The sequence below is a fragment of the Ascaphus truei genome, chromosome 20 (genome assembly GCF_040206685.1).
Source record: "Ascaphus truei isolate aAscTru1 chromosome 20, aAscTru1.hap1, whole genome shotgun sequence".
NCBI lineage: Eukaryota > Metazoa > Chordata > Amphibia > Anura > Ascaphidae > Ascaphus > Ascaphus truei.
The window spans coordinates 9,028,852-9,047,990 of NC_134502.1; the positions used below are offsets into that span (position 1 = coordinate 9,028,852).

Genomic DNA, 19,139 nt, shown 5'->3' on the forward strand with positions numbered 1-19,139 from the left:
GGGACCCAGCCTATATAAGAGCGTGCAGTAAAGCAGCTCTCTCTTTTTTTTCCTGTTGGAGATGTGAAGACACACAGCTACTGATGGGCCTCTCAAAGGTGCTTCTGTGAATGAGCTATTCACACAGGGAAGCATGGAGAGGCCTAGTCAGCAGGCTGGATTTCGGTCCAGGAGTCCAGAACCAGGGTCCTATCAAGGTAACCCTTTGCTGAAGCAGGCGCCTTGCAACTAGGAAAGGGCTAGATCTCATTCCCCAGACCCCAGTAAGTGTGTATTCTATGTTTTTTGTATTTCTGTGTGTTTCCGAGGTCTTATCCGAATAAACCGCAATTTATTTTACAGCCTGTTTTGCCTTGTTACTGATCCCTTAATATAAAGGTGTATTTGGCCTGGTCTCCCGTGACAGGGGGTAAGAAAAAGAAAAGTACCAAACCATCCACGGACTGGCGGGACTGGGGGGAATCTGATGAGGGCTCTGAGGGGGAAATTCCTGTCTCCAGTGCGGTTCCTGTAAAGAATCCCATATCACACAGGGAAATGTTTAAGAGTAAACCGAACAGTTCTCCTTCTTGTCCCTCAGGCACTTCTGGTGTCTTCTAGAGTAGACACAGAGGATGTCAGTTTCTTCCGTGGGGTCACTTGGAACTGTACGCAAATGGTGGGATCCCCCATTCCAAGGGTATTCGGTGCCTTTCGGGTAAAGGTAGGGGGTGCGGGGAAGCAGAGGGGCAGAGCAGAAGCCGGGTTCGGGGTCCGGAAGGGGGGGTAAATTGCGCGCGAAGTGGAGGGGGGGTGCGTGGGGGAAACGCGGCGGCGCACGGTTATTACTGGCGGCAGCTGGGGTAGATCCCGGCATGCCGCCGGCATTTAGTGCAATAAAAGATGTCGCTACTGTACATTTACTTATTTGTTCTTTTAACCCAGGACTGAACGGGTTAAAGGGGATGTGCGGGTAACATTGTTCTGATCATTACTGAGCGTGGTGAGAGGGTGCAGTACCAGGCTTGGCCAGCAGAGAGAGACCTCAGAGCACATTTTGCTGCTCACAGCATCTGGATGCTTCTCCGCCTCTAACCACGCAGACTTATTCTCACCCGGAGACTGGTGATGCTCCACATCCTATCCCTGATTGGGTGGAGATGTTTATTCAAGGGCTTGGATTTGAGGCGCTCTTCCCGAGGCCAGGAGGGGTTAATAAGATATAACATATGTTTCATGTCTACAATCTGGTCTGTAACTGTTTCATACGCCCATGATACTGTATATATTATCTTTAACTGTGCACGCAATATCTTGTATATAATGTATACCCTGCTCATTTATGTAACTGTATCTGTAACCATGTATTACAGTATTTGTTTTACTCTGTGCCCAGGACATACTTGAAAACGAGAGGTAACTCTCAATGTATTACTTCCTGGTAAAATATTTTATAAATAAATACAATAGGACTGTTATAGGGTCTGTGCCGTAAGATGAGTAGGAGGAGTGGGTAGTATGATACCTCTTTAGGGTCTGCGTATCCGTTTATAGGATGTAACCGCCATCATATATCCCATATATACAACGGGGACCCTTTATAGGGTCTGCGTATCCGTTTATAGGATGTAACCGCCATCATATATCCCATATATACAAGGGGACCCTTTATAGGGTCTGCGTATCCGTTTATAGGATGTAACCGCCATCATATATCCCATATATACAACGGGACCCTTTATAGGGTCTGCGTATCCGTTTATAGGATGTAACCGCCATCATATATCCCATATATACAACGGGACCCTTTATAGGGTCTGCGTATCCGTTTATAGGATGTAACCTCCATCATATATACAACGGGACCCTTTATAGGGTCTGCGTATCCTTTTACTTACGTGTACATGTACACACACACACACATGCACACGTATGTACTTACGTTTACACGCACACGCGTGCACAGACACACACACGTACAGATGCAGCGGTCGTCATTCAAACATATGACGGAGCCGTTTTTTGTGTGCGCTGCTGTACTTCACGCGGCCAATTATGCTTTGTTTGAATTTCATGGATCCCGATTTCTTCTGGTGCAATTCTTCGCGTTTCCGTGGCAGAAATGAATGAATTGTGATGTGTACAGTACAGCACTGTGTCACTGTGCAGGGGTTTAAAAACCAGAACACTAAAATGCCATTTTCTGCGCTTGATAACACACGAGTCAACACGCGGTAATGACGCGCCATGACATGGGTATTCCCAGGTATACAACACGCGGTAATGACACGCCATGACGTGGGTATTCCCAGGTATACAACACGCGGTAATGGCGCGCCATGACATGGGTATTCCCAGGTATACAACACGCGGTAATGACGCGCCATGACATGGGTATTCCCAGGTATACAACACGCGGTAATGACGCGCCATGACATGGGTATTCCCAGGTATACAACACGCGGTAATGATGCGCCATGACATGGGTATTCCCAGGTATACAACACGCGGTAATGACGCGCCATGACATGGGTATTCCCAGGTATACAACACGCGGTAATGACGCGCCATGACATGGGTATTCCCAGGTATACCACACGCGGTAATGACGCGCCATGACATGGGTATTCCCCAGGTATACAACACGCGGTAATGATGCGCCATGACATGGGTATTCCCAGGTATACAACACGCGGTAATGACGCGCCATGACATGGGTATTCCCAGGTATACAACACGCGGTAATGACGCGCCATGACATGGGTATTCCCAGGTATACAACACGCGGTAATGACGCGCCATGACATTGGTATTCCGAGGTATACAGCGCGTGATATGTTCGAATAACACCGGCTGCATCTGTATGTACTTATATGCACACAGACACACGCAAACACTTTCCTATCTGCTATAAAACTTTAGACCCTATTTGATCCTTGGAGCTTCCGTCCATATTTAGGAATTACCTGATCTCTGTCCCGAGCATGACTGATTCCCTTACTGTACTACCCCCTACCTCCTCTGCTGGGAGGCATTTCCACATATCCACCACCCTTTCCTTAAATAAGTACTTCGGCGCCTCTCCCCTGAGCCTTCCACACTCTTGTTCCAGCTCTTCTCTCTCTGAAACGTGCTTCCCTCCTGCACCTTTCTGAATCCCTTTATATATGTGACTATGTATATGATAGAAACAGAGTGTAAGCTCTTCTGGCAGGGTTTCTTTTAGACTCATGTTATCACTTCTCCCCAGTGTGTGTAATGCACAGTATTTACCTTCCTATTGTAATGTTGTACAGCGCTGTGTACATCGCTGGCGTGATATAAATATAAATAACATGAGACCTGCATCATCTCCCCCCCCCCCTCCCCCTCCTCTCCCCCCCCCTCCCCCTCCTCTCCCCCCCCCCTCCCCCTCCTCTCCCCCCCCCCTCCCCCCCCCCACCCCTCCCCCTCCTCTCCCCCCCTCCCCCTCCTCTCCCCCCCCACCCCTCCCCCTCCTCTCCCCCCCACCCTCCCTTCCCCCCCTCCTCTCCCCCCCCACCCTCCCCCTCCTCTCCCCCCCACCCTCCCCCTCCTCTCCCCCCCACCCTCCCCCTCCTCTCCCCCCCACCCTCCCCCTCCTCTCCCCCCCCACCCTCCCCCTCCTCTCCCCCCCACCCCTCCCCCCCTCCCTCCCCCCTCCTCCCCCCTCCCCCTCCTCCCCCTCCTCCCCCCTCCCCCCTCCTCCCCCCTCCCCTCTCCCCCCCGCTGTACATAGTAAAGGCGGTGAGTGAATCCTTGTCCCAAGAGCTGGCTCTCTAGTCAGCGGGGTTGTGGGTTGGGGAGTGACTCTCCCCTCCCCCCCTTCCTTCCTTCACTGTCAGGGGACGAGAGAAACCTTTCACTTTCACTCTCACTCTCAGACACGGAGAGACTCAGAGACAGCGCAGAGAGGACCCCGACACTGCCCACTGTCCCCCACATCTTCTCACACAATGGCTCTGGTGGACGTGTGTGGGGGCAATACGGGCTGGGAGCTGCCCCTGGGGTATCCCTCCAGTGACACGGGCGCAGAGCCCGGTCCTACGCATTACAGCTTCGGGATGAGAAGCCCTCAGCTGGCACTGCCCCTGGGGTTACAGGTAGGGGCAGCTGGCTCAGGGGGGGGGGGGGGGGGGGTCGGGGCTCTCTATCCTATCTCTATCCTCCCCCCATACACCTCTCTATCCTCCCCCTCCCCCATACACCTCTCTCTCCCCTCCCCCCATACACCTCTCTATCCTCCCCCTCCCCCCATACACCTCCCTCTCCCCTCCCCCCATACACCTCTCTATCCTCCCCCTCCCCCCATACACCTCCCTCTCCTCCCCCTCCCCCCATACACCTCTCTCTCCCCTCCCCCCATACACCTCTCTATCCTCCCCCTCCCCCCATACACCTCCCTCTCCTCCCCCTCCCCCATACACCTCCCTCCTCTCCTCCCCTCCTCCCATACACCCCTCTCTCCTTCCCCTACCCCATACACCTCTCTCTCCCCTCCCCCCATACACCTCTCTCTCCCCTCCCCCCATACACCTCTCTCTCCCCATCCCCCCATACACCTCTCTCTCCCCCTCCCCCCATACACTTCTCTCCATCCTCCTCCTCCCCCCATGCACCTCTCTAACTTATGTTTCCCTATCAGAGCATTGCTCCATTAACCCCTCCCCTGCCAGACATTCTGCAGAGCACTGCTCCATTAACCCCTCCCCTGCCAGACATTCTGCAGAGCACTGCTCCATTAACCCCTCCCCTGCCACACACCCTGCTGAGCACTGCTCCATTAACCCCTCCCCTGCCACACACCCTGCTGAGCACTGCTCCATTAACCCCTTCCCTGCCAGAGATCCGGCAGAGCGTCGCTCCATTAATCCCTCCCCTGCCACACACCCTGTTGAGCACTGCTCCATTAACCCCTTCCCTGCCAGAGATCCGGCAGAGCGTCGCTCCATTAACCCCTCCCCTGCCAGAGATCCGGCAGAGCGTCGCTCCATTAACCCCTCCCCTGCCAGAGATCCGGCAGAGCGTCGCTCCATTAACCCCTCCCCTGCCAGAGATCCGGCAGAGCGTCGCTCCATTAACCCCTCCCCTGCCAGAGATCCGGCAGAGCGGCGCTCCATTAACCCCTCCCCTGCCAGAGATCCGGCAGAGCGTCGCTCCATTAACCCCTCCCCTGCCAGAGATCCGGCAGAGCGTCGCTCCATTAACCCCTCCCCTGCCAGACATCCTGCAGAGCGTCGCTCCATTAACCCCTCCCCTGCCAGAGATCCGGCAGAGCGTCGCTCCATTAACCCCCTATGTAATCCGTCCTGTTTGTTCCCACAGCCGGCTCCTTTCCTGAGCAGGTTGGAGCGGGGTCGGGACGGGGTGAAGATTACACCTGCACACGGAACCACCACGCTGGCCTTCAAGTTTAAACACGGAGTTATCGTGGCTGTGGATTCCAGGGCATCAGCAGGGAAATATATTGGTAAATAGAGTGTCAGCTCATGGGGTCAGGCAGACCCTGTATGTGTATACACTGTATATTAGAGTGTCAGCTCATGGGGTCAGGCAGACCCTGTATGTGTATACATTGTATATTAGAGTGTCAGCTCATGGGGTCAGGCAGACCCTATATGTGTATACACTGTATATTAGAGTGTCAGCTCATGGGGTCAGGCAGACCCTGTATGTGTATACACTGTATATTAGAGTGTCAGCTCATGGGGTCAGGCAGACCCTATATGTGTATACACTGTATATTAGAGTGTCAGCTCATGGGGTCAGGCAGACCCTGTATGTGTATACACTGTATATTAGAGTGTCAGCTCATGGGGTCAGGCAGACCCTATATGTGTATACACTGTATATTAGAGTGTCAGCTCATGTGGTCAGGCAGACCCTATATGTATATACACTGTATATTAGAGTGTCAGCTCATGGGGTCAGGCAGACCCTATATGTGTATACACTGTATATTAGAGTGTCAGCTCATGTGGTCAGGCAGACCCTATATGTATATACACTGTATATTAGAGTGTCAGCTCATGGGGTCAGGCAGACCCTGTATGAGTATACAATGTGTATATTAGAGTTTCAGCTTCTAGGGCAAGAAGCTAATGATAATGTTCTGCTCACAGCCACTCTGGAAGTAAATAAAGTGATCGAGATTAACCCTTACCTGCTGGGGACGATGTCCGGGAGTGCGGCCGACTGCCAGTACTGGGAGAGAATGCTGGCTAAAGAGTGCAGGTGAGAATCTGCCCACCCAGAGTATTAATACCCCTTGCTGTCAGTACTCGCTGCCCCGAGCATTAATATCCCTGCTTTCAGTGTGCACAGTCCCAAGTATTAATACCCCCTGATGCAAGTACTCCCTCTCCAGAGTATTAATACCCCTTGCTGTCTGTACTCACTTTCCAGATTATTAAAACCCCCTGCTGCCCGTGGTCACTGTCCCGAGTATTAATACACCCTGATGCCAGTACTCGCTCTCCAGAGTATTAATATCCCTTGCTGCAAGTACTCCCTCTCCAGAGTATTAATACCCCCTGCTGCTAGTACTCCCTCTCCAGAGGATTAATACCCCCTACAGCAACAGTAAAGAAGTTACCAGTGGACTATCAGGGAGAGATTATCTGCACCTGATGTAACGTTATTTGCATGTATTATTTATTATTATTACTAGGGTTGCTCTTGCGGGTGTAGCCCATTGATGCTTTCATTTTCTCCTATCTCAGGAGGCGTTACTCAGAGCATGTAACTAGGCTTACTAGGAAGCATATCCAGTAAGGATCACACTGGGTGTCCTACTTTTAGGGAGTTTTTGAATACAGGGAAGTACAGTACCTCTGGTCATTTTGATCTCTGGGAACAGGCTTGAAGAAAGGGCTCACCCCCCCCAAAACGTTGCCCCCCCCCCCTTATTCCCCTGCATCCCTATCTCCTTGTCTTTCCCTTCCTCCCTTCCTTCCTTCATGTTGCTTCCCCTATAGCGGTGTTTCCAAACACATTAGGACATTTTCACTGATCATAAATGTTCACAGTTATTTGCTGTCTGTGTGTTTTGTGTATACACCATTTTCACCATATTCAATTCCATTTGTCTTATCCCTATTATTTTTGTTATTTCACCATTGAGTGCTGGGAGTTCTCCTCCTATTTTCTACATTGTTTATGCAGAGGGATTACGGTTCCTGTTTATGTGGGGGGGATTAGGGTTCCTGTTTATGTGGGGGGGATTAGGGTTCCTGTTTATGTGGGGGGATTAGGGTTCCTGTTTATGTGGGGGGGATTAGGGTTCCTGTTTATGGTGGGGGGGATTAAGGTTCCTGTTTATGTGGGGGGGATTAGGGTTCCTGTTTATGTGGGGGGGGATTAGGGTTCCGGTTTATGTGGGGGGGATTAGGGTTCCTGTTTATGTGGGGGGGATTAGGGTTCCTGTTTATGTGGGGGGGATTAGGGTTTCTGTTTATGTTGGGGGGGGGGGGATTAGGGTTCCTGTTTATGTGGGGGGGATTAGGTTTCCTGTTTATGTGGGGGGGGATTAGGGTTCCTGTTTATGTGGGGGGATTAGGGTTCCTGTTTATGTGGGGGGGGATTAGGGTTCCTGTTTATGTGGGGGGGATTAGGGTTCCTGTTTATGTGGGGGGATTAGGGTTCCTGTTTATGTGGGGGGGATTAGGGTTTCTGTTTATGTGGGGGGGGGTGATTAGGGTTCCTGTTTATGTGGGGGAGGATTAGGGTTCCTGTTTATGTGGGGGGATTAGGGTTCCTGTTTATGTGGGGGGGATTAGGGTTCCTGTTTATGTGGGGGGGATTAAGGTTCCTGTTTATGTGGGGGGGATTAGGGTTCCTGTTTATGTGGGGGGGATTAGGGTTTCCGGTTTTATGTGGGGGGGGGGGAGATTAGGGTTCCTGTTTATGTGGGGGGGATTAGGGTTCCTGTTTATGTGGGGGGGGATTAGGGTTCCTGTTTATGTGGGGGGTATTAGGGTTCCTGTTTATGTGGGGGGGATTAGGGTTCCTGTTTATGTGGGGGGGATTAGGGTTCCTGTTTATGTGGGGGGGATTAGGGTTCCTCCTTGTTCCCGTGTGCACTGGTTGCTAATTTCCTTACTATTATCCAAACTCAATGCTGTCTATCACTTATATTTTTAGTAATAAAAACCATGTTCAACAAACCCCAAGGTTTCCTGCATTAATCTGGGACAAAACGCAAAACCCCAGCAAGCTCTTTTTTGGGAACCCCTGAGCCCCCACAAAATATATCTAGGTGGTTTTCTGGGTATGCACCTTAACCCTGGCTGTGCTCAAAGCTGTGACCCATGCAGCAAGCTTAAGCCTATTGGGAACCATGTTAAAAATGGTTTTTGAAGCAAAAAGTGCCACTGCGTGCCTCATTTGCATGTAATTTCCCAGAATCCCTTGCTGCAGTGGAAGTGCTGTGTGCTGGATGATAATGGTGAAGGGCGGGGTTGCAGACCTGCCTTAGACATGCAGATCATACAGTTATATTTACATATTTATATATATATATATATAGATATATATTTTTGAAAACGTTGTTTGTTGGCTGTGCTTATGGGCAATATGATTGGTCAGTTGGCCTGTCACTCAGCCTCTGGCTAATCAGATTGCTCCGTCGGCCCACCGCCCTCCCACGGCTCTCAATGTCCGGTGTCTCGCCCCCCCGTGTGTCCCGCCCCCCCACGGCTCCCATTGGCCGGTGCACTCTAACCCAGGGTTCCCCAACCCCCAGGCACACTGCTGCTGCTGCCTGAGGTGAGGAAATGCTACCTGTGGTTGTTGCTGGGGGGGACCTGTGAGTATTTGCCCCCCACCCCCCAGCTCCGTTTTTGGCCCCACACCCCCCCAGCTCCGCTTATGGCCTCACACCCCCAGCTCCGTTTTTGGCCCAAAACCCCCCATCTCCGTTTTGGCCCCACACCCCCCAGCTCTGTTTTTGGCCCCACACCCCCCAGCTCCGTTTTTGGCCCAACACCCCCCAGCTCTGTTTTTGGCCCCACAACCCCCAGCTCCGTTTTTGGCCCCACAACCCCCAGCTCCGTTTTTGCCCCCCCCCCCCAACTGACACATACAGTGACTCACATACAGTGACAGATACACTGACACTTCCTCCTTCCCCTGGCCCTGCCTTCCTCCCCCCCCGCCCCTGCCTTCCTTCCCCCTCCCCCACCCCTGCCTTCCTCCCCCCCTTCCCCCCCACCCCTGCCTTCCTCCCCCCCTTCCCCCCCACCCTGCCTTCCTCCCCCCCTGCCCCCCCACCCCTGCCTTCCTCCCCCCACCCATGCCTTCCTCCCCCCACCCGCCTTCCTCCCCTCCCCTTCCCCCGCCCCTGCCTTCCTCCCCCTCCCCTTCCCCCCGCCCCTGCCTTCCTCCCCCGCCCCTACCTTCCTCCTACCTTCCTCCCCCCTCCTTCCCCCGCCTCTACCTTCCTCCCACTCCTTCCCCCGCCCCTACCTTCCTCCCCCTCCTTCCCCCCGCCCCTGCCTTCCTCCACCCCTTCCCCCCGCCCCTGCCTTCCTCCCCCCTGCCCCTGCCTTCCTCCCCCCGCCCTGCCTTCCTCCCCTTTCCCCCCGCTCCTGCCTTCCCCCCCCTTCCCCCTGCCTTTCAAACACCCGCCATCTGCCCTCCAACCCCTGGCTGCCGCCCGCCCTCTGCTTTCACCCACCCACCGCCTCCCGCACTCCCGCCGTCGCTCGCACTCCCGCCTCTGCCTTTCACCCTCCCGCCTTTCACCCACCCGCCCTCCTGCCTCTGCCTTTCACCCCACCCGACTCCCTCTGCCTTCACCCACCGCCGCCTCACATCCCTGCACACCTGCCACCCGCACTCCGACACACTCCCGCCTCTACGCACTGACATCACTGACCACCCGCCGCAACCACCCCACCCGGCGCCTCCCGCAGCACTCACACACCTACGCACCGACATCACGGACAAGCCACCGCCGCACTCACCAGACACCCGCCGCCTCACAGACGTTCACACCCTAGCGGGAACGCACCACCCAGCCCGCACTCAACACCCACCCGCAACACACACTCAGCAGCCACACACCGCCTCACACCTCACACCCCTTCCCACCGTAGCGGGACAGCCACACCGCACTCACCAGCCACTCACCACCTCACACCCGCTCACACCCTAGCGGGAGTCCCACCCGCCACCCGTACTGAACACCCGCCTGCCGACTCACACCCCTCACACCTCACATGGTACTGTGGTGTGTTTACAATAAACCATTTTTAAACAACAGCATCGTATTACATTTTCTTCCATGTTTCTTTTCAACATCACTATACAACCTTTACACCAAATACTCAACCTATTCTTCCCCTATTTATAAATACTACCTAATTACAGATTTACATCTTGGCAAACGCCGGGAATATCAGCTAGTATGTATATAAGTGTCAAAATGGAGTGCTATTGAGCGTGACATATGTATACAACAGACGACAGAGAAGCCCAATGCTACACCCAACATGACAAAAATACACAGTAAATACTTATATATTCTCTTGAAAAATCCTAATAGAGGTATATTAGTATTTTATCTGGTAGTGTTAGGACTTGCGAACAGGTGTCTGCCTTGTCGTGGCTCACAGCTTACAACGCTTTGGCCAAAGGGTTAACTAAATGACCCTTTTTCAAGAGAATATATAAGTATTTTACTGTGTATTTTTGTCATGTTGGATGTAGCATTGGGCTTCTCTGTCATCTGTTTTATTAATCTGGACAAAAGACCCGCAATGTGATGGCGTATCAATATATAAATATACTACATACATCTCCCTGTCTCTCAGGTTATACCAGCTGAGGAATAACGAGCGTATTTCCGTGTCAGCGGCCTCCAAGCTCCTGTGTAACATGATGCTGCAGTACAGAGGGATGGGACTGTCTGTCGGTAGCATGGTCTGCGGGTGGGATAAGAAGGTAACACGCGTGTGTGCGTGCAGTTGTGCGTGAAAGCATGTATACACATGGTCATGTGCGTGCGGGTGTATTTGCCTGTATGTGTATGTTAGTCTGACCATGCATGTGTGTGTATGAGTTTTCTTAAATATATTATTGTATGTGTATATATGTATGTGTGTGTGTGTATATATATATATATATATATATATATATATAGTCTGTATGTGTTTATGTGCTTGCATACTTGCTTATATATACTGTGTGTGTGTATATAAACGTCAGCCCACCCCGCAGGCCAATGAGCTGTGGCTGTCCGCCGACCAATCACAGGGGGCACAAATACACACACAAACATTATTTCAGTCTTATATATATAGATGTACAGTATATGATGCGGGTGTGTATGTATGTATGTCTATTTATATAGCACCATTATGTACATAGCGCTTCAAAGCAGTAATACACATGACAATCATATAAATAACATAATATAAATAACACATAAAAGGTAAGAAGTGCTTCAGACATACTGTAAAAGTAACATTTAGGAAAAGGAGTCCCTGCTCAGAAGAGCTTACAATCTAATTGGTAGGAGGAACATACAGATACAGTAGGAGGGCATTCTGGTAAGTGCGTCTGCAGGGAGCCAAGCTTTATGTATCTGGATTATAGTGTTAGGTATGGAGCTACTTATATGCTTCGTTAAGCAGGTGTGTTTTAAAGTGGGTCTTACAGGTGGATAGAGAGGGTGCTAGTCCGGTATTGAGGGGAAGGGCATTCCAGAGGTGTGGGGCAGTCCGTGAGAAAGGTTTAAGGTGGGAGAGGGCTTTAGATACAAAAGGCTTCATATACAAAAGGGGTAGAGAGAAGGCATCCTTGAGCAGATCGCAAGAGTCGGGATAGTGTATAGCGAAAAATTAGGGCTGAGACGTAAGGAGGAGCAGAAGAGTTTAAATCTTTCAAAGTGAGGAGGAGAATTGAGTCTGTGATACAGGACTTGATAGGAAACCAGGAGAAGGATTTCAGCAGGGAAGACGCTGAGACAGATTTAGGAAAGAGTAGAGTGATTCTGGCAGCAGAGTTTAGGATAGATTATAAGGGAAGACAGATGAGAGGCAGGAAGTCCAGACAGCAGGAGGTTACAGTAGTCGAGATGGGAGAGAATGAGGGTCTGTGTCAGAGTTTTTGAAGTCGAGCAACAGAGGAAAGGGCGTATCTTAGTTATATTGCGGAGGAAAAAACTACAGTTTTTTGCTACCTTTTGAATGTGAGAGAGGAGTCGAGTGTGGTCCCTAGGCAGCATGCTTTGGCTACTGGATGAATTATAGTACTTCCAACAGTAATGTGGAAGGAGGTCGTAGGGACAGGTTTGGTAGGAAGTATGTGGAGCTCTGTTTTAGTCATGTTAAGTTTAAGTCGGCGGAGGGCCATCCAGGATGATATTGCTGAGAGACATTCAGAAACTTTAGACTGTACAGCAGGTTTAAGGTCAGGGGTAGAAAAGTAAATTTGTGAGTCATCAGGATAGAGGTGATATTTGAACCCAAGGGATGTGATTAGGTCACCTAGAGAGTGTGTAAAGAGAAAAGAGAAGGAGTCCCAGGACAGAGCCCTGGGGTACCCCCACAGAGAGATCGATAGAGGCGGAGGTGTTAGCAAAAGAGACACTGAAATTACGATGGGAAAGGTAGGAGGAGATCCAGGATAGAGCTCTTTTACGAATGCCAAGAATATGGAGAATGGGAAGGAGAAGAGGGTGGTCCACAGTATCAAATGCTGCAGAGAGGTCGAGTAATATGAGCAGAGTGAAATGACCTCTGTCTTTGGCAGCATGGAGGTCATTAGTTATTTTAGTGAGGGCTGTTTCAGTGAAGTGAGCAGTGCGGAAGCCAGATTGTAGAGGGTCCAGGAGAGAATAGGTGTTGAGAAAATGGAGCAAGCGAGAGAATACCATTCAAGGAGTTTAGAGGCAAAAGGCAAGAGGGAGACAGGTCGATAGTTAGAAAGACAGGTAGGGTCAAGCTTGCTGTTTTTGAGTAATGATATAACTGTTGCATGTTTGAAGGAAGAGGGAAAGGTACAAGAGTAGAGGGAGGAGTTAAAAATGTGTCTAAGCGTAGGGATTATAGTAGGAGCGAGAGGTTTTAGGAGATGGGAGAGAATGGGGTCAAGAGGGCAGGTGGTAGATGGAGAAGAGGGGATCAGCAACGACACATCCTCTGTGACAGCGGATAAAGAGTCAAGGAATGGAGGGGGAGAGTTAGGAAGAGGTGTAGGATGGGAGGATACAGAGGGGATGTCCTGACGTATGGATTCCACCTTTTCCTTTAAATTGTTGGCAAAGTCGAGAGGTGAGATGGAGGAAGTCGAACAAGCAGCAGAGGGTGGTCTGAGTAGGGAGTCAAAGACAGAGAAGAGTCGGCGTGGTTTAGACTACTATGTGTTGATTAGTGAAGAAAAGTCGGGTTGTTTAGCCTGAGAGAGGTCAAAGTTGAAAAAGGATAGCATAAATTTGTAGTGAAGGAAGTCTGCGAGAGTGTGAGATTTCCCAAAGAGGCGTTCAGAGGAATGAGTGCAGGAATGCAGCATGCGCATGTGGGAATTTAGTCAGGGTCTGGGGTTAGAAGGGCGAGAACGGCAGAGAGAAAGCAGGGCATGTAGATCAGGAGAGGAGGATAGGGCAGAGTTGTAGTTCCTGACAAGGTTGTCAGGGTCTGGAGCAGGGCTGAGAGAGGAGAGGAGAGGGAGGATCGTAAAGTGGAATCAAAAGCTGGTAGGTTAATAGAGTGGAGGTCTCTGCAGAAAAAACGAGAGGTAGATGGAGAAGGGGAGAAGCGAGAGAGAGAAAATGAGATGAGGTGATGGTCAGAGAGAGGAAATGGGGAAATGGAGAAATCAGTGAAAGAAAAGTTTAGTGAAAACCAGGTCTAGGTAGTGGCCATCCTTGTGGGTGCTGGCTGCAGTCCACTGTTGAAGGCCAGTGGAAAAACAGAAACTAGGGCGCTAGCTAGAACCAGGGGCACCAGAAGCGGAGAATAGGAAATGTAAACACAATGTGTGATACTACCGTATTAGATGACAGTGATTGTCTCCAGAGACGAGTCCTATCAGCTCTAACCCCACTCGGATCTGTCCAAGATCCTTAGAACATGTGAAAGAAAGAGAAACAACAGGGGAGCAAAGGACAACGGCCAGAGGGAAATGTCAAGACTGTGTGATAGACAATCAAGACTAAGGCAATGCAATTCAAAAATATAAACAATAAAACAATAATAATAAAAATGTGGAGTGTACGAATCTGCACCCAATAGGGAGTAAGGGTAGTGTGGTATAACAATAATCAATAAGAACATTACTTACACGTCAATGTGTAAGCACAGAAGAATAGAAAGTTATCTTTGTGGCTTCCTTCACAGTCTGCATGCCTGTGTGTAGGGTCAATCAGTGGAACTGGTATGTGTCAGATGACGTGATGTCAGCTGCACCTCTCTCCCACGTTGTTCCCCCACAATACAATGAAATGTGTGGAGCGTATTTCAGAAATAGATAACAGTATTTATTGGTAGAAAAACACAAATACACTCACATGTAAAAGTGTTCGTGTCAGCAAAGGTAGAAGCCATGTACACTTGCGCAGTGATGTATCTCTGTCCCCGCGTCCGGTAACAGGAGCTGAGGCAAGCTGGAACTGGAGTATTGTATTGTATTGTATGTCTTTATTTATATAGCGCCATTAATGTACATAGCGCTTCACAGTAGTAATACATGTGGTAATCGAATAAATAACAGATAATATAAATAACAGATCATGGGAATAAGTGCTTTAGACAAACATAACATTAAGGAAGAGGAGTCCCTGCCCCGAGGAGCTTACAATCTAATTGGTAGGTAGGGAGAACGTACAGAGACAGTAGGAGGGAGTTCTGGTAAGTGCGTCTGCAGGGGGCCAGGCTTTATGTATCATGTGTTCAGAATAGCCACAGTGCTATTCGTATGCTTCTTTAAGCAAGTGTGTCTTAAGGTGGGTCTTAAAGGTGGATAGAGAGGGTGCTAGTCGGGTACTGAGGGGAAGGGCATTCCAGAGGTGTGGGGCAGTCAGTGAAAAAGGTTTAAGGCGGGAGAGGGCTTTAGATAAAAAGGGGGTAGAAAGAAGACATCCTTGAGCAGAACGCAAGAGTCGGGGTGGTGCATAGCGAAAAATTAGGGCTGAGATGTAAGGAGGGGCAGAAGAATGTAAAGCTTTAAAAGTGAGGAGAAGAATGGAGTGTGAGATGCGGGATTTGATTGGAAGCCAGGAGAGGGATTCCATGAGGGGAGATGCTGAGACAGATCTAGGAAAGAGTAGAGTGATTCTGGCAGCAGCATTTAGGATAGATTGTAGGGGAGACAGGTGAGAGGCAGGAAGGCCGGACAGCAGGAGGTTACAGTAATCAAGACGGGAGAGAATGAGGGCCTGAGTCAGAGTTTTAGCAGTCGAGCAACAGAGGAAAGGGCGTATCTTTGTTATATTGCGGAGGAAAAAGCGACAAGTTTTAGAAATGTTTTGAATGTGAGGGGCGAATGTGAGAGAGGAGTCGAGTGTGACCCCTAGGCAGCGTGCTTGGGCTACTGGGTGGATGATCGTAGTTCCAACAGTAATGTGGAAGGAGGTAGTAGGGCCAGGTTTGGGAGGAAGTATGAGGAGCTCTGTTTTAGCCATGTTCGTTTAAGGCGACGGAGGGCCATCCAGGATGATATAGCAGAGAGACATTCAGAAACTTTGGTCTGTATAGCAGGTGTAAGGTCAGGTGTTGAAAAGTATATTTGTGTGTCGTCAGCATAGAGGTGATATTTAAACCCAAAAGATGTTATTAGGTCACCTAGAGAGAGTGTGTACAGAGAAAAGAGAAGAGGTCCCAGGACAGAGCCCTGGGGTACCCCCACAGAGAGATCAATAGAGGAGGAGGAGGTGTTAGCAGAAGAGACACTGAAAGTATGATGGGAGAGGTAGGATGAGATCCAGGATAGAGCTTTGTTCCGAATACCAAGAGTATGGAGAATGTGAAGGAGAAGAGGGTGGTCCACGGTGTCAAATGCTGCAGAGAGGTCAAGTAATATGAGCAGAGTGTAATGACCTCTGTCTTTGGCAGCATGAAGGTCGTCCGTTATTTTAGTGAGGGCTGTTTCCGTGGAGTGAGCAGTGCGGAAGCCAGATTGTAGAGGGTCTAGGAGAGAATAGGTGTTGAGAAAATGGAGCAAGCGAGAGAATACAAGACGTTCAAGGAGTTTAGAGGCAAAAGGCAGGAGGGAGACAGGTCGATAGTTAGAAAGTCAGGTAGGGTCAAGCTTGCTGTTTTTGAGTAATGGTATGACTGTTGCATGTTTGAAGGAGGATGGAAAGGTTCCAGAGCAGAGGGAGGAGTTAAAAATGTGTGTGAGCATTGGGATTATAGTAGGAGCAAGAGGTTTTAGGAGATGGGAGGGAATGGGGTCAAGAGGGCAAGTGGTAGAGGGAGAAGTGGCGATCAACAGCGACACATCCTCCTCTGAGACAGTGGAAAAAGAGTCAAGGAAGGCAGGAGGAGAGTTAGGAAGAGGTGTAGGATGGGAAGAAACAGAGGGGTTGTTCTGACGTATGGATTCCACCTTTTCCTTAAAATAGTCAGCAAAGTCCTGGGCGGAGATGGAGGAAGGAGAGGCAGCTGAGGGTGGTTTGAGTAGAGTATCAAAGACAGAGAATAGTTGGCGTGGGTTAGACTTGTGCATGTTGATTAGTGCAGATTAGTGTTGGAGTGACAACAAACGACTACGGGAGCCTCCACAGGACAAAAAAGGCTGGCGGTCTGAAGCTACGCTTGCAGGCAGAGCCTGATGAAGCCGTGTTAACGGCGAAACGCTTACAAGTCACCTGACTGAATTAAGTTCAGCCCAAACAGCTCAATTAGCACATTTAAACAAATGGTACTTCTAAACAGGCTGTTGTCCTGGCTAGGTGTTACAAGTTGAATTTAATTAAGAGACACATCAAGGGGTGTGTGTGTGTATGTATATGATATGTGTGTGTATACTGCTGCGGCACAGTTTATTCGAGCATTTGCCCGTTCTGTGCCGCAGCAGTAGCCTGGCGCGCGCCCGAGTGTGACGGGCGCGCGCCGAAGCAGCGGAAGAGCGCCCTCCGATCGGGGCGCTCTCCCTACCGCTGCCGGGTCCGCCGGGTCCCCCGGAACCCCCTGCCGCTGTCCCGCGATCGCGGGACACCAGGGCTCCCTCGGGGAGCCCCTGGACACGCGTGCAGGGGGCGCACGCTCCCGATGACGCGTGACCGCGCGTCTATGACGCGCGGCACGCCGAGGGGCGGCCACTAGCAAGCCGGGAGATTTCCCGGCTTGCGGTACCGACCACACTTCAATAAAGTGTGTCGGTAGTGTATATATGTAAATGTGTTGAATGCACCATATATACAGTATGTACACAGTGTGTGTATATATGTCAGCGATGCACAAATTGGGGGGTGCGCTAGATTTTCTGGGGGGCGCTGCAGTTATAGATGTCCCGCGCTCTCCCCCCCAGGCATTTAAATTAAATGCCGGGGGCCACGCGAGGCGTCTATAATACACTTCCCTTCCAGCGACGCGTCGTTCTGTTATCTCGGCGTCATGGGGCTCACATGATGTCACGTTACCATGGCGATGTGACGTCACATTACCCCGTGCATTAATTGACGCTGGGATCGAGCAGAGGTGCTAGGCGCCGAGGAGAGCAGGCAGGGGTGCACACGGGAAAAGTTTGCGCACCTCTGGTATATGTCAGAATATACACACACACTTCCTGTGATGTGGCCCCTTGCTGTCCCTCCTCAGGGCCCCGGCCTGTATTACGTGGATGATAACGGGACACGGTTATCGGGTGACATCTTCTCCACCGGCTGTGGGAACTCCTACGCGTATGGGGTGATGGACAGCGGCTACCGCTATGACCTGACCCCGCAGGAGGCGTATGACCTGGGACGCAGAGCTATCGCTCACGCCACGCACCGCGACGCCTACTCCGGAGGAGTCGTCAACTGTAAGTGTGTGAGAGGAGGGGTGGGGGGCTCAGTGCAAAGGGGAGAGTGACAGAGAGGAGGAGAGGGGGCAGTGGACAGAGAAATAAGGAGAAGGGACAGTGACAGAGGAGGAGGAGGAGAAGGGACAGTGACAGAGAGAAGGATGAGAGGGGACAGTGACAGAGAGAAGTAGGAGAGGGGGCAGTGACAGAGAGAAAGGGGAGAGGGGACAGTGACAGAGAGAGGGAGGAGATGACAGTGAGAAGAGGGAGAGCGGACAGCGACGGTGAGAAGGCAGAGGGGACAGTGACAGAGCGAAGGAGGAGAGGGAACAGTGACAGAGCAAAGGAGGAGAGGGAACAGTGACAGAGCAAAGGAGGAGAGGGAACAGTGACAGAGCAAAGGAGGAGAGGGAACAGTGACAGAAAGGAGGAGAGGGGACAGTGAGAAGTAGGAGATGTGGCAGTGAGAAGCAGGAGAGGGGACAGTGAGAAGCAGTTGAGGGGGCAGAGACTGAGAGAAGCAGGAAAGAGGACCGTGAGAAACTGGAGATGGGACAGTGACAGAGAGGAGGAGAGGGGACAGTGAGAAGCAGTTGAGGGGGCAGTGACGGTGAGAAACAGGAGAGGGGACAGTGACAGATAGAAGTGACCCTTATCCCTCCCATGTCAGTATATCACATGCGTGAAGACGGGTGGATAAAAATCAGCAAAGATGACGTAGCCGAACTGATCCACAAGTACCTGTCGGAGAACCACAGAGGAGGCGGGGAGAGTATCTCTCAGTGACCCCGAGCGCAGGACGCAGGGCAGAGGTGTCTGTTACACACTCTCAGGGATCACTGTATAAGAATAGGAAATAAATACTCCATGTGACTTTATCCCGTGTCATTCTCCTTCCATTAACTCCTCCCCTGCTGGTGAGCCTCTACCATCCTGGTCCGCTCACATGATCCTCAGTCCTCTTCTCCTTCAAATTTCAGTGTTTTCCCTGCAGCTCCTTTCAAAAAGGCCATGCGGCGTCATTTGACATTTATATATATATTATACCACACCATGCAGGAACTGAACCCTTGATCGTGTCATTTACCAGTCCACTGCTCTGAGCACTACACCACATTGTGGATGAAGAGTTATCCTCTGTAAACAACCCTATGGTTGTTTGGAAGGTATATTCTAATTGGGTGATGGAC

The 19,139-nt window shown here is 50.8% G+C and overlaps 1 protein-coding gene across 1 annotated transcript; it reads left to right on the forward strand.

Annotated features, from left to right (window-relative positions):
- Positions 1-3,848: 3,848 nt before the first annotated feature.
- PSMB8 (proteasome 20S subunit beta 8) lies at positions 3,849-18,827 on the forward strand. Its single transcript, XM_075578155.1, has 6 exons — positions 3,849-4,100; positions 5,323-5,467; positions 6,120-6,231; positions 10,812-10,941; positions 17,763-17,967; positions 18,620-18,827. Exons 1-6 carry the CDS (start codon positions 3,954-3,956, stop codon positions 18,733-18,735), a joined length of 855 nt encoding a protein of 284 aa, XP_075434270.1. The 5' UTR covers positions 3,849-3,953; the 3' UTR covers positions 18,736-18,827.
- The last annotated feature ends 312 nt before the right edge of the window (positions 18,828-19,139 follow it).

Bases quoted from the DNA above. Each gene is read 5' to 3' on its own strand.
- PSMB8 (XM_075578155.1), top strand. From the start codon at position 3,954: ATGGCTCTGGTGGACGTGTGTGGGGGCAATACGGGCTGGGAGCTGCCC. The intron at 6,232-10,811 runs GTGAGAATCTGC...CCTGTCTCTCAG, and splicing joins ATGCTGGCTAAAGAGTGCAG to GTTATACCAGCTGAGGAATA. The intron at 10,942-17,762 runs GTAACACGCGTG...GTCCCTCCTCAG, and splicing joins TCTGCGGGTGGGATAAGAAG to GGCCCCGGCCTGTATTACGT.